Source organism: Humulus lupulus, chromosome 1, assembly GCF_963169125.1.
Source record: "Humulus lupulus chromosome 1, drHumLupu1.1, whole genome shotgun sequence".
In the NCBI taxonomy this organism is placed as follows: Eukaryota; Viridiplantae; Streptophyta; class Magnoliopsida; order Rosales; family Cannabaceae; genus Humulus; species Humulus lupulus.
In genome coordinates this window covers 18,431,179-18,447,411 of record NC_084793.1, presented here as the reverse complement: position 1 = coordinate 18,447,411, position 16,233 = coordinate 18,431,179, and the positions used below count along the sequence as shown (strand labels likewise).

The 16,233-nt window shown below is 38.4% G+C and overlaps 1 protein-coding gene across 2 annotated transcripts; it reads left to right on the top strand.

The window, feature by feature from the left end:
* Positions 1–5,016: 5,016 nt before the first annotated feature.
* Positions 5,017–9,589, top strand: LOC133788242 (uncharacterized). Of its 2 annotated transcripts, none has more exons than XM_062225647.1 (13): positions 5,017–5,244; positions 5,678–5,815; positions 6,013–6,094; positions 6,276–6,352; positions 6,673–6,773; positions 7,135–7,261; positions 7,489–7,605; positions 7,709–7,791; positions 8,087–8,153; positions 8,593–8,671; positions 8,757–8,848; positions 8,984–9,127; positions 9,222–9,589. In XM_062225647.1, exons 1-13 carry the CDS (start codon positions 5,140–5,142, stop codon positions 9,255–9,257), a joined length of 1,248 nt encoding a protein of 415 aa, XP_062081631.1. In that variant the 5' UTR covers positions 5,017–5,139; the 3' UTR covers positions 9,258–9,589. The 2 variants fall into 2 exon arrangements, with proteins under 2 accessions (XP_062081631.1, XP_062081640.1); XM_062225656.1 differs by lacking the exon at positions 5,017–5,244 and adding an exon at positions 5,282–5,587.
* Positions 9,590–16,233: the final 6,644 nt, after the last annotated feature.

Sequence of the window (16,233 nt, the reverse complement as noted above, 5' to 3'; positions counted from 1 at the left end):
CCCTATAGTGGGTGAGCTCTGTATAAGTCGCGTAGACAGGCTTAAACTTGTCTACGGGCTTATTCTTCTTTGGGCCGTGCTGGCCGTTCTCGCCGTTACCCTTTCTTTTGCTTCCACCGAGCTGGTTATTCTGTATGACGTTCTGGGTCCCTGTCATGACCTCCGTCCCCACTCCAGTGGGCTGCTCAGGGACCTAGCTGGTCCCTGCAGCTGAGGCTTCAGCCTCCTCCAAGTTGATCCATTCCTGGGCCCTGTTAAGGAATTCGTTTACTGAGTTAACTCCCTTCCTTTGTATATCTTTCCAAAGTTCCCCTCCGACGAGGATTCCAGTTCTCAGGGCCATAAGCTTGGAGCTATCATCCGCGTCTCTCGCCCGAGCAGCGACGTTCGCGAACTTGCTCAGGTTAGCCTTCAGAGACTCGTCGTGCTGCTGCCGTACCAAAGAGTCGGCCTTGACGCGGGCAGCCTGGGAGGCTCGGAATGCCCTTTTGAAGTCAGCTGAGAAAGTCTTCCAGGAGCCAATTGATTGTCTTTTGCTTTGCTTGAACCACTACCTGGCTGGTCCAGTCAGTGTGGAGGGAAATATCAGACACCTCAGATCGGGGCCAATGTTGTGGGCCATCATCAGCGTGTTGAACATTCCTAGATGATCCGACGGATGTCCGTCTCCATTGAACTTGGACAGGTGCGGCATACGGAGACTGGGTGGGTAAGCCGTTGCTGCTATGCTGGGGGCGAAGAGTTCCATCTCGTCCCCCGAATCATATTCATCTTTCTTTTTCTCCGACAGGAGCTTCCTCATCAGCTCCTCCATCTGAGTCAGGCACTCAAGGGTTTTGTCCTGATTTCATTGGTTATTCCGGGGCTGCTCAACAGCTCCGGATCCATTGTACATATTTGGTGGGTTATTGTCCCTCCTATCTTGAGATAGGTTATTTGGGGCATTCCCACTGTTACGTACTTCGGACAGGTCTCCCCCCGAGCGGGCATGGCTGCCGCCTCCTACTGGCCCTCCTCTGTGAGAGTTAAGGCGATCTCGCAGGTCGCCCCCTGGGTGGTTTGAGGACTTTGTGCCGAGCTTAAACACTGGCGCAGGTCTCCGCCAGAAAGGTCGCTCCGGCGACTGCCGGTCCAGTAGCTCCCGTTAGAAAAGCTCAGTGTCCGCCTTTGGTGGTGAGGATCCGGGCTTGTTCTCGGCGCCCTGCTACGTCGGGAAGGTCTTGTGGATGGCGGGTTTCTCCTGCTACTTCCGTAGGTTGGAATATCTCGGATGGGCCGAGGAGGAGATGGATATCTTATTGGAGAGGGAAGATGCCTGACCGGGGACGCGATCCTGCTTCCATCAGGGCGGATCAAGTTAGGTGGTGGCCTCGCGGCCCTACCAACATGCGGGTCCTGCGCCTGGCGATCTAGACGAGGCGCAGGATGGCTGGTGGGGACGGGCTGATGCTGTGAGCCCTCCCCGGATCTCATTCTGGAACGTCCTCGAGCTCTCCTAGGCGAGCTCGAGGCTGGTTGGGAGCTGGGAGTTGAAGTTCGGACCGAACGGCTGTACTGCTGTTGTTCAGCTCTAGGCATTTCTTCGAAGTTTGCCTCTCGAAGGTGAGATGAGGGAATAGAGTTGGCTGTCGGAGGTCTGCCCGAGCGGCTATGCCTGGACCGATTACCCCGGCGGGACTTATGAGTCTCGCCTTGCCCCTTTCCGACGGTAGCGTCGGTTGTAAGAGGGGGTATTCGGGCCAACACCTCCTTGATCTGCTGATTAGTTGTTGCTAGCTAGCTCCTTAGCTAAGCATTCTCCATCTCCACCGTAGTGTAATAACCTGGGTTTGGATTAGGTGGCCGGGGCGCCGAACTTCCGGTGTCATCTTGGCCCACCGGCTGCTTGCCCTGCCGCTGTTGGACCTCAGGAATTTGTTCGCCGGGGATGGCGATATGATGAGCCTCCTGCCCATCATGTTGTTCCGTCTCGTTATCGTGTCTGGATCGAGTGGTCACCATAGTGGATGTTTGCGACAGCACCAATCTAACTTGCTCTCAATGAAAGCACCAAACTGTTGACGCGGTTCTTCGCCAACAGGTAATTAAGAAAATAAGAGGAATGGATTAGTGCTTATGTTGAACCGAAATAGATGAATGATCTTTTTCTAGAAATGGGTTAGTGACACAACTACGTTTTTAGGTGGTTCAAAGGTTAAAATCCTTCTACTCCACCGGTCAATATTATTGCTATATGCTTAGTATTCTTTTACAGGGTAATTTTTACATGATAGAATCCAACCCTTTATAACTCCCAGGGTCTCCATATTTATAGGAGAAGGCACCTGGGAGTTGGTAGGAAGGTCATCCCGTGACCTTCTTACCTATCATGTCAACTATGTGACATTCATGATTAATTCCTAAAACCTGACACATAAGTGTGGTCTAATCAATAGGTAAGGGGATAATGGGTCGCACGGCCCAACCCAGTCATAGGTGTCTGAATACGCACGTTCATGCTGCGTGTCCGAGAAGTCAGGGATATATCAGACACGTGATGTTTGATATGTGCACGTTTACCTTGCGTGGTTGACTTTATAAGGGGTCACAACCTCCACCTCTAGCCCGTACCACGAGCTGAATGCCTTCCTCGACCTGTGGCCTTCAAAGTCCACACTCAGTCTAATCTTGGCGAACCCTTAGGTTATCTCGAGCTGAGGAGGTAGGATCTTTCTATGGCAGCTCCAGTCTTGGGGATGTCCACGTAGTAGACATGATTAGGCCGTATCTCAGCTCGCTAACAGCCCGTGGGAAAACCAGGACGTACAATTTCTATAAAAATGCCAATTATAGGATTTACACTAATTTTTCTACATTATTTATTTTATTTTATTTATGATTATTAAATAATTAAAAAATAAAATATCTAAAATCATCAATAACAACAATGCCTCTTTCATATATAAAAGATCATGATTTATAAATTTTCTACCTTAAAAATATAAAAATCTTAAAAAATTTATATAATAAACAAAAAAACAACGCACAGCGTATAAAATAATAATAATATTTTATAAAAGTACACGTACAACAAGTAGTTTGGATTTTATTTTTGGCACTTTAAGTATTCAAAATTTCTCAAAAACCTACAGGAGGCTCGCTATATAATGAACATTATCATGAAGAAAAAAATTTCGGTCAAAATTCTCTTACGTATCCATATAAGGAGCATGTTGTACGAGTAGGGTGAAAATAAATTCCTTACACACAATCTCCCCAAAATATATTTTAAAATATATATTTTTTAATCATTACAAAAAACTGCACAAATTGTGGCTATATTTTCTAATTTTAGTATGAAGAAAAAAAAAGAGTATCATTTTAGTATTTATGAAAAATTGAAAGGTATATCTAATATTTTGTATAAATACAGGAATAAAATATTCCCTCTTAATATAAATTTCGAAAATAAAATGGGAAATTTTATGTTATATGCATAATAACTTAGTGAAATTTTTAATATGCCAACAAAAGTTACTATCTCAAATATATAACAATTTCAATTTTTTAGACAAAAATATCCTTAACATTCAAACATATATTTTCTCTCTCAATCCAAACTTTCTCTCTCTAACATCTCTTATTCTCTCACTCTCTCTAACATTCTAATATTATAGATCTCGAAAAAATACCAAAATTAAAAAAAAATCATCTGAAACTGACATTTGAGTGAAAAAATATGAACCTCCAAAGTTTTCGTCAAATTTCAATGTAGAGCATTGAAATTGCATCGAAAAAGCATCGTTTTGGACAAAAATCAAGTTTTCATAATTGCATCAAAACATCATTGTTGCATCATCGATTTTGCATCGAAATACCATCGATTTGGCATCGAAACACTATCGATTTTGCATCGAAAAGTCATCGTTTTGGCCAAAAAATAAGTTATATTATTGCATCACAAGAGCATTGAAACACCATCGAAATTGCATCGAAACACTATAAAAAAGCATCTAAATTGCATCAACAATATGCATTTTCGATGCAAAATCGATGCAATTTCGATGCTCTTGCGATGCAATCATGGAACTTATTTTTGGCAAAAATAATGTTTTTTCGATGCAATTTCGATGCAAAATTGATAGTGTTTCGATACAAAATCAATGGTATTTCGATGTTCTTGCGATGCAAACATGAAAACTTATTTTTCGCCAAAACGATGTTTTTTCGATGCAAAATCGATGGTGTTTCGATGCAAAATTGATAGTGCATCGATGTCTGTTACGATGCAATCATGAAAACTTGATTTTTGGCCAAAACGATGATTTTTCGATACAAAATTGATGGTGTTTCGATACAATCATAAAAACTTGTTTTTTGGCCAAAACGATGTTTTTTCGATGCAAAATCGATGGTATTTCGATGAAAAATCGATGGTACATCGATGATGTTTCAATGCAAAATCGATAGTATTTCGATGGCTATTGCGATGCAATCACGAAAACTTGATTTTTGGCCAAAACGATGTTTTTTCGATGCAATTTTGATGCAAAATCGATGCTCTGTACTGAAATTTGACAAAAACTTTGGAAGTTCATATTTTTTTACTCAAATGCCTATTTTAGATGTTTTTTTTTTTAATTTTGGTATTTTTTTCGAGATCTACAATATTAAAACGAAAGAGAGAATGAGAAAGTGAGAAAATGAAATATGTTAAAGAAAGAAAGTTTGGATTAAGAAAGAAAATAAGTGTTTCAATATTATTAGTACTTTTATTCAAAAAAATTAAAATTATCACATATTTAAGATAATAATTTATTTTAATATATTAAAAAATTTCACTAAATTATCATCTCCCGATAAAATTTTGCTTCTTAAACAATAATGACCGGATATTCTTGTGGTTCCGTATAGACAAGCTTGTATGCCATGTGTACTATAAAACACATGCATGAGTTTAACGTTATTATTTAAAAAACAACGACCAATCAAATTATGCCACGTAAGCATGACAATAGGACGCTCGGATACTCTTCCACTTTCCTCTTGTTTGGCTCTTGCCTGGGAAAGAAGCCATTTTTGTATGTATTTATCTCTCTCCTTTTCCGAAGCTGAAATTATCGGATCTCGCCGATATATACAGCAACTCGGCCGATTCCGATGGCCATGTCCGAGCCCTTACTTGACCCCTATGACCAGCCGGTGACGACTAAGAGGTCTCCGCGTGTCGTCTCCCTCGATGTATTCCGTGGTCTCTGCGTCTTCGTGAGCTCCCTTTTTAATTCTCTCTTCCAAGTTTCGATTTTGATTTTGAACTTTATTTCATTAGCCTTAGATGATTTTCTCTGTTTTGCTTTCGGGAATGAGCTTTGACTGATTTAGTCAACCATATTGACTGTTTGGTTTCATGTTAGTTTGCCGCATCTAGTCAAAGAAACTATAGAAATATATACATAATAATTTAGAACTTATTTCTTTTTCTGGGTTCTGTTGCTTAAGTAATTTGGACGCAACAATAATAAATAAATGGAAGAAAAAAAATCATCTTACTGAGCTAGGACTCGAATCATATTTTTGTTAATTTACTGCTATTATTATTTTATTTCAGGTTGTTTCATGCTCAAAGCAATGGTATAAGCTCAGTATCAGTTTATGAAATTGAATGTATATTCTAATGGTAAATTTGTTTGTTTTGCAGCTGATGATTTTAGTTGATTATGGGGGCTCAGTTTTCCCCATAATCTCTCATTCCCCCTGGAATGGTGTTCATTTGGCTGATTTTGTGATGCCCTTTTTTCTTTTTATCGCCGGAATTTCGCCGGCGCTAGTATACAAGGTACTTATATATTCCTTGCACAGTTGCACTACACCTTCATATTTAAACTGGCTGTGGTTTATTTGCTTTGTAATGGAAAATAATGTATGTTTTTATTAAGAATAAGAACTTTTCACCAATTTCGTAGCTTCCATACTCTTATCAGTTTTGATTCTGACTTGCAACTTGATTCATGGTTTGTTCTTTGTTCCCTATAGAAAGTGCCTGACCGATTTGAAGCTACACGGAAAGCAATATTGAGGGGATTGAAACTATTTTTTCTTGGTGTTTTTCTTCAAGGTAAAATAGTCCATAAACTTTAGAAACCTAGTTAATCTTCACATAGATGATCTTTAAGCTGGTAGTGGAGAATACAAAACCATTTCCTGTGTTATGAATTCATTACTTTCTTTCTCTTGGTGGACTTTGTTTGTTGGTGTCTTCTTGTTCCAATTTACTTAGTTTGTTCATTTTGTCTCAGGGGGGTATTTTCATGGAGTAACTTCAATGACTTATGGTGTTGACATAGAAAGAATACGGTGGCTTGGCATATTGCAGGTAAAGTATTTTATTTCATGTATATCATTTAATGGTCGTTCCCCTGTTGGACTACCCATTTGGGTGACAGAGCTCTTTAGGTTCACAAGTTATTATATTTAATATTGTTAACACTCTATTCCTTTAAAGCCTTTCATTTCAGAAACAACAGTTTAATTATCTAAAAATAGTGCGACATGCTTATCGCTTCTACGATGCTTCTCATCGTTTTCATTTGAATCTAAACTAGTCTTTACAAGGAAAATCAAGTGAGAAGTAATATTGAGTTCAATGTAAAATTTATCAGTGAAGAAATTTTGTCTCGTTGACATGTCCTTCAGCGCATATCTATTGGATATATTGTTGCTGCTTTGTGTGAAATCTGGCTTTCACACCAAACTTGGAAGAGAATGGGATTTGTCAAGAATTACTATCCCCACTGGTAAGGTTCAAATATATATGTATATATTTTGTTGACTATGTACTTTAAGGAGAAGGTGTATGTATATGTATGAGAAACCATACTTATTTAGCATAACAATTTCTGAATGTGTAGTTCAGTCTTGTATAATAACTCTGACAAGTTGAACTTTTCAACATGAGGTTGCCCTTAGATATGCTATTTCAAATGATGTTGATGCCTTGAATTCTAAAATACTATCAAGGCAAATAAATATCAAGTCTTGTCATTTTGTGTTTAGTATTCAACAATGCAAGACATATTTGGTTGTTGTTCTTGTATTTTCCTCCTTTAACTTGTATGTAGTGCCATTTACTTTGTTTTTTCTTTTTCCATATTCTAGGTGTCTTGCAATTTTACTATCAGCAATATACTCGGGGTTATTATATGGTCTATATGTTCCTGATTGGAAATTCAAAGTGTTGCCTGTAGCCTCTACACCTCCATTAAATGATAGTTCTGTTTACATGGTAAGATAATTTCACCACTGAATTATTAAATTTATTAGCTTTTCTTCTGTTATTTCATTATTTATATTGGCCATTTTCAGATTAAGCGAAATCACGTTTATGATGTAACAAAACTTCAATCTTTTATATTAATAGTTGTTAGTCAACAATATGTTAAGTACTTAAATTTTCTATAAATTGACTCAGAACTCTTGTTTTCTGCAATGTGTCTGATTTGTTTGACATAGGTGAAATGCTCTGTGAGAGGAGATCTTGGACCTGCTTGTAATTCGGCTGCAATGATTGATCGTTACTTTCTTGGTATTGATCATTTGTATGCAAAGCCAGTTTACAGAAATTTGAAGGTATCTGTAATTAGAATTATGTATCATATAAAGTTCTCATATAATATTAAATTTTAAATATGCAATTGTAGATAGTTACCTTATTTCAAATTTTGATTTGTAGGAGTGCAATATGTCCAATGGCCAAGTTCCGGAGAGTTCACCATCATGGTGTCACGCTCCATTTGATCCTGAAGGTATTTTAAGGTGGTCATTCTTTCTTCTCTGTAGTCATAATAGTCCTCTATATTGATTGGTTTTTGTCTGGTGCTATTTTGTGCTCATGAAAGTAGAAGCAATTTTATGATTCTAAAACCCAGGTGGCATAAGAAACTGAACGTTGAGCGCAGAGGTTTCATTCAAGCCTTCAAAAATTATACACTTGTTTGATTTGTCATGAAAGGATCTTCGGAGTAATATGATACGTGGCTTTTTCTGCCTTTGTGTTGCACTTGATCTCTTGTATGCACCTCTCATATCAAATATTTGTTCGTTGTCACAGTTCTTTAACAGCTGCAGTGACCTGCATAATTGGACTTCAATATGGTCACATTCTAGCTAACTTACAGGTGAAAGTGAATTCTATAATTCTGGAGACATTTTTAAATTTTACTCAAATCTTTTATCATGTGTCTGACACACAAAGGAACGCAGAATGTGACCATATTGGACTTCAATATGGTCACATTCTAGCTAACTTACAGGTGAAAGTGAATTCTATAATTCTGGAGACATATTTTTAATTTTTACTCAAATCTTTTATCATGTGTCTGACACACAAAGGAACGCAGAATGTGACCATATTGGACTTCAATATGGTCACATTCTAGCTAACTTACAGGTGAAAGTGAATTCTATAATTCTGGAGACATTTTTAATTTTTACTCAAATCTTTTATCATGTGTCTGACACACAAAGGAACACAGCATACCTATTCATGCTAATAATAACATTTAAGAAGCATCATTTACAGACAGTTTGTTTACTGATATGATTAATTATTTGCAGGATCACAAAAAGCGGCTAGAGAGTTGGACCTTGCTTTCAGTTTCCATTTTTGCTATTGGGTTGATTTTAGCCTTCACCGGTATGTACCTATGGAATATAATATTCATCAAGAAAGCTACTTCACTAAACTAGTTATGTTCTCTAACTCTCTCTTTTCTTTCCAGGCATCCCTGTAAATAAGTCCTTGTACACAATCAGTTATATGCTAATTACTTCCGCTTCGGCTGGGGTTACATTCTGTATTATGTATCTATTGGTGAGTCCTCAAGGTTTGGCTGATTCTAATCGTCACAAGAAGACTACTATCATCAAATTTTTCATAAGAAGTAATGTGATTAGTGAGCTGTGCTGTACAATGTAGCATTGTCATGATATTTTCTGCTTTGTGCAGGTCGATGTATATGGTTTCAGGTGCTTAACATTTGTGCTGGAATGGATGGGAATACATTCCTTGAGTATTTTCATTCTTGTCACTTCTAACTTAGCTGTCATTGCAGTCCAAGGATTCTACTTACACAGTCCTAAAAATAACATGGTAAGTTAAAAGCAGCACCTACTCTTTTTGGCATTCAAAAGCATAAGTAACACACCATTAATCTCTTCTCTTCTGTACCCCTCTTTTGTAACAGGTTCACTGGATCATAACATGCTTTGTGAACAATTGATAAGTTTAACTAAGTTTCCTTCCTTTATACATGGGAAAACGCAGCCATGGAAGCAGCTAACTTGATCTTGATCAGCCAGGCCGTATGTTTCTTTTGCCACTTGTTGTCCCAATAGTGTGAATATCCATTTTTGCTTGAGATATGTTGTAGGCCATATTTTTACACAACAAACCAATTGCATTGTTTGAATGAGTGCTTACCTGCACCAAGGCTGGTTTTTTTTTTGACATCTAACCCTTGTTACTCTCTCTTTCTCTCCGTGGACATTTTTATTGTCATTTTTCCGATGCACTCACATTCTATCAAAAACACTTGATACTTTATCGAACTTACTCAATATCCTATTTGGAAAGTTACTTTGCAAAAAATTATTAAAAGAATGTCATTTTGTAAAGTAAAATTAATTTTAAAAATTACGTATAAAAACCCATTAGTTCTATATATATGTAATTCTAGATGTTTGAATGTTTATTGACATTAGTCAATATCAATTTTCACTTTATATGAGATAGATTGTATAGCCTTGCAGATAACAAGGTCACATTTTAACTGTTTTTACATACAAGGGGTGGGGTGGCAATGTTCCAAAGGATTACAGCAAGATAATCTTGGAGCTGTGAAGCATATTGTGATTCTAGATGTTATAACATAAATATCTCTATATTTGATCACTCGTTTTCTAGTGGATATTTATCAACAAAAAATATATCTCCTCCATTATTATGTCTTCAAAACAAAAACAATAATACCTTGTTTTTCTCCTGGTTTAGTTTTGCTGTATCATCAATGATAAGACAATAGAAAAATTATGGAAGGAGAATAATAGTTGCTGTATCTGAACCACTTGACAGCCTTGGAGAGTTTTCATTAGATTTATGCACACAGTAGTGAGAATGTGATATTTTACCCTTTATTTCCTTTAATTTCTATGTTATAGCGAAGCTTTATTATTCATCAATCACGTGGGGTTGCCTAACTCTTTTTTGGGGCTGTCTTGTTGTGATTACTTTGGACTTATCGTTACAAACAATTAGCAAAATTACCCCCAAAAAGAATTGAGGTGTTTTTCTCTTTAAAAAAAAACATTTATTTGATATGCCATTAGGGCCTTTGCAGAATTCTAGGACAATAATGGATTGATCAGGTTAAAGAACTCTGGTTCATTAACAATGGCTACCTAATTGCTAATTTCATTGGCTGTGATAATTAGACTATTTACTGGTTTTTCATCACAAAATTTGTTATTAATATGTATTTATTTACAATAATAAGGTCTTGCTTTGCCCGTATCTTTTGTAAGACGTCAATGGTTCTATGAAAAAATACAATATCAAGTCTCTCCCTTCCTCTTCCTTTTTTTGTGCCGAAGCTCTCTCTTGCCTTATCAATAGGGCTGAGGAGGAAGGTTTTATCAATGGCTTGAGGTTGGGGTTTAAGTGTCCCATCTTTTCTTTGCCGGTGACATCTTGATGTTTTTGGAAGCAAATGATGAGGAATGCAATTATCTGAAGCATATCATGGAAGTGTACGAGTTTGTGACAGGACAAGTGGTGAATTTTGGCAAGTCAGCAGGCAGGGGCCTGCCATTTTAGGAGTAAAAAATTTCTAACTATCTACATAATGAGTTGTTTCAAGCTTCCAAAAAGGCTCATCAACAGTTTGTTTACATGATCTTGCTGCTAACTTTTGGTGGGGTCTATGGCAAAGAAGAAAAAGATTCTCTGGTGCAAGTGGACTGCATTTTGCAAGTGTAGTGTAAAAACACTAAGACAAGAAACAATTAGTAACACAAAGCAGCTAATATATTCAAGAGTATGTAACAAAGGACAAACACTATGAAAACACAATAGATATAAGAAGAGAATATACAAACAGTGAGTAAGAAAGGAAACAATATTTACGTGGTTCAGTATCACAGAGATACCTACTCCATGGGAGAGAACAACCTCAATAGCCTTGGTTTCTTTATTGATTATCAACTAGTACATCAAAAACATAAAAAATATAACTCATCATCCCTGCAAACTAACACGAGTCTTTCCAGTGTGCTTTGTCCTCACTCGCACGCTTCCTGAGAAAACTTCCCAGGAGGTCACCCACCATCAGACTACTATAGGTCAAGCACACTTAACTTTGGAGTTCTCAAGTGATGGGCTACCGAAAAGAAGATGCATCTTGTTGGCATCGGTAGTATCCATCAATCCATTTAAGCCATCTTCAATTGTGTAGTCTCATACCTACACATTCTTAGAATCATCACACTTGACCTTCACCAGGCAATGTGGGATTGCACAGATTTTACCCGATTATTCCCCCTGGATCACGGGATTTTGACTGTCACAAGTTAATTCTGTTATTAATATACAAAGGGTTTGTTAAGTGTCTAAAACCCCAACAATTCCACCTGTTTTAGTCCCTAAGCAAACTGTAAGAAGCACAAACCATATTGTAAAAACTGCTCCCTAATTCCAATGAATTTTATCTCTCCTTAAGAGAGATATCAACAATCTTCAATCCTTAATAAGTTTAGACAGTGCCTAAACTTTTCTTGAGTGACACTTTTGGTGAAGATGTCGGCATGGTTATCATGAGTACTAATCTTTTGAACAACAACATCCTTGTTTGCAACAATGTCTCTAATAAAGTGTAGCTTTATATCTATGTGCTTTGACTTCTCATGAAGCATAGGATTCTTCATCAGATGAAGAGCACTTTGATTGTCACAATGTAGAGTGATGTCTTCTGATTGAAATCCAAGCTCCTTGGTGAGACCTTTCAACCAAATAACCACTTTTATAGCTTCTATGGTTGCCATATACTCAGCCCCTGTTGTTGAGAGAGCAACTACTTTTTGAAGATTTGATTTCCAGCTTACACATCCTCCCAAAACTATGAATACATAGCCTGTCAAAGACCTTCTTGTGTCCAAGTTTGCCGCATAATTTGAGTCCACATATCCATTTACTTGAACAGAATACAAGACCCTTATTTAAGCTACCTTTAACATACCTCATTATCCATTTGAGTGTTGTCCAATGCTCTTCTCCTGGATTAGCAATAAATCGACTAACAACAATCATGGCATGGGCCAAATCTGGTCTTGTACAAACCATGGCATACATTAAGCTTCCAACCCCACTTGCATATGGAACCCTGCTCATATGTTTTTGTTCATCATTTGAATTAGGTGATTGTTTCTGAGTAAGTTTGAAATGTTGGCCAAGTGGTGTCCCTACTGGTTTTGAATCCTTCATTCCAAATTTGTTAAGAAGTTTCTGTAAGTATCCTTTCTGAGACAGAAAAATGGTGTGTGGTCTTTGTCTTCTAATATCAATGCTTAGAATTCTTCTAGCTTCACCTAGGTCCTTCATCTCAAATTCCTCTTTGAGTTTCAGCTTCAACTTATTCAGTTCTGATCTTTCTTTGCCTACAATCAGAATATCATCTACATAGAGTAGGAGATATATTAGTCCATTCATGTATACACACGGATCATACTTGCTCTTGTAATATCCAATCTTGTGCATAAATTCATCGAATCTTCTATTCCATTGCCCTCAAACCATACAGTGATTTCTTGAGTAAGCAGACCTTTTTGCTATATTTGTTTCCATAACCTTCAGGTAGCTGCATATAAATTTCCTCAACCAAATTCCCATGTAAAAATGTAGTACGTACATCCGTCTGATCTACCTCTAAATTAAATTGTGCAGCTTTAGCCATTATCACTCTAATTGAAGTTTGCTTAACAACAGGTGAAAAAATCTCATTGAAGCCTGTCCCCTCCTGTTGTGTGAAGCCTTTGTGTAACGCCTTGGATAACCAAGACTGTTATACTGTGTGTTTAAAATAGTGCAAGACTTGCTAACCAAGTCATTTAAGTAAAAATATGAGTCTAAAGACATAAACAGGTTAGGTTTAAAAGATTTTGGTTAAAAGTGAATAATTTTCATTAAAACAAATATTTGATACATGGGATCCCAAATCAGGGTTTAAATGACACATTTACAGGGTTTCCAAATGTTATAAACAATCAAAGCCACTCTAATGGCAAAATACATATTTTAGGTCTCCGTCCCACACAAACCCTCGACCGTGGCGGCCGAGCAGCTGACAATGTACACCTCGCTCCCAGAGCTCTCCAACCCATGGTTGAACCATCTTACCCTTGCCTTTACCTGCACCACGTAGCACCCGTGAGCCGAGGCCCAGTAAGAGAACATAATATCATAGCATAATCAATATCAATAACCAAGTAGTTCATAGAGCAAAACCAAATGATTTACAAGACATTAATCAATTACCCAGCAAGCCATAGCATTCATTCAATCCAGGACATGAGTCAATAACCAATGATCTAGTTTCCAGATATTCAGCATATCATATACATCAATTTAACAATAGTATTCAAGTCAAGCAACAACTAGGGTCGACGCCCGTAGGCTGCACCCTCTATTTAATCCACTGTCTTTGGCTCACTTAGGCCAAGCCCAGTGTTCACCCCACTAACTCCGGCCCGCTTCAACCGAGCTCAGTGATTATTAAGCTGTCCTCAACTACCAGTGGCTGAGCTGCGCCCTGTGCGCAAGTATTGATTCTGGCACTCTTAGGTCGTTTATCACATGTCCCCATGGCATAATACCACCCATGACATTCATACAGTTATAAGGAGCTCTTAGTCCCAACATATTCACATGGTTTATCACAATCATATAACAGTGCATACAAATATAGGGAACACTTAGTCCCATCCTATCCACATAAACGGGTGCAGCTTTCTTACCTTTAATTCCAAGTGTTTTGATTAGGAAAGACGACCCCCGAGCATGATCCTGCCCCGAGCCCAAGCGTATGCCTAGTCACAACCATGATAAAGGATTCCATCAATAATTGTATAAAGATTTCCGGATAGAGTTCTAACCTTTGGGACATCGAATTCCACCAAACACGGTAGTGGGATCAATCCCGAGCACCCTAGGTTAGGTTCCTACGCTTAAAAAATCCAAAAGGCCAAAAATGCCCTTAAGGACCGCGGCCCAAGCTCCCTATGCCGCGACTTGCCCCCAACCAGAGGCCCAGCCTCGCCCAGAAACAGACACGAGCTGCGGCTCAGCACTCTCCATGCCGCGGCCCGCCCTTCTTCCTCAGCACCAATCAGATTCGAAGGGTCACAACACACCAAGAACTAAGCCGCGGCCCGACCCCTTCGAACCTAGAAAATCCACCATTTTAACACTCAAACCCATCCAAATTCATCCCAATGATACAACCCAATTATCACAACATTCTAACATGTTTTCAGCAATATAACCCAGCAAAAACCTAGTCTAGAAACTCATCAAAGTAACATTTTAATCTCTGAAACCCATAAGCTCAAGAACACCAAAACCAGCTAGGAAATCACATAAATCAAACACTAAACCATAAATTGGAACTTAGCTTCACTGAAGAACCAATCCTCCAAGAGATTGTTGAGCTATCTCCCAAATCTTTAGCCTCGATTCAGTTCTAAATTCAAAACCCAAAAACTCTTAGAACCCAGCCAAAACTATAGAATTTAATCAGCTAAACCACAATTCAATACTTACCTAAACTCTTGGTCTGAACCTTCAGATTGCTACTGAAATTCTCCCACAATCTCAGCTCAAATTCATGAGTTTCCAGCCCAAAAATCCTCTATTTCTGTGGTTTCCTTGAGAGAGAAAGAGAGAGCGAGAGAGAGAGAGAGAGAAAGAAGGTCGGTTTGGGTATCTTCTACTATTTTCTCAGCTTTGTCTAACCTATCCTTAATTAATCAAGTCAAGCGTGAGGCTCGGGGTACCGAAAATGTCCCCGAGGGCAAAATGGTAAAATTCCCCGGTATTCCCACCTAGGCTTCCTAACCTCAAATATATCTCCAATTATTTATTTTCACAACTCAATAACCCAAATAAATGTCCACTACCCAAAATATCCCTTGACTCGCCCCAAGTGAAGTATCGGGTCCCGTTATGACTTTCCCACTGCTTGCTCCCTAGGATCGCCTCGTGCCGAAGGCTGCAAATATATATCCACATAATAATTTGGTCTCAACATTTATCACAAATAACCACATTTATGCCCTAACGGGCCAAAATTACAATTATGCCCTTACAAGCTAAACAGGGCCCCACATGCTTATCTAATACTCATAAACATGCATTCCACATATCAATATAATCATAGGATCATACATATCACATAATCATGCATTTTCACCATTAATTCACATAACTTCCAATTATGCCCTCCCGGCACACTAATCAAGACCCTTAAGCCTTATTGTAATTTTGGGCCGTTACACTTTGGCAACAAGTCTTACCTTGAATCTTACACTTTCAATACCAGGTACACCCTCCTTCTTCTTAAATATCCATTTACAGCCAACCAATCTTTTCTTTTCTGGTTTGTTCACTAACACCCAAGTTTTGTTGCTTTCAAGAGACATCATTTCTTCTTGTATAGCTTGTAACCAAGTTGTACTCTCTTTGTTGTTAAGGCTTCATGATAGCTTGAAGTTTCTGAACTGTCTATGTCATCAGCTACTGAAAGTGCGAAGGCAATGAAGTCTGCATAGCCAAATTTGTCAGGAGGTATTGTCTCTCTTCGATATCTGTCCCTAGAAAGCTGATATGAACTCAGGTTATCTCTCAATTCTGAAGTTGATGCTTGATCACTGACTGCTTCTGGTTGAAAAGGTTCCTGGTTGTTATCCACCTCAATCTGCAATTTCTCATCTGATTTTGCACCATTTTCACTAGATTCAAAGGTAGTAACTAGCCATCTCAGATTCTATAAATGTTACATCCCTGCTAATCAAACACTACTTCTGACCCGGTTCTAAGCACCAGAGCTTGTACCCTTTTACTTCATACGGGTATCCCAAAAACTTGAGTGCCCTTGGTTGAAGTTTATCTTGTCTGATATGAGCATAGGTTGTACAGCCTAACACTCTCAA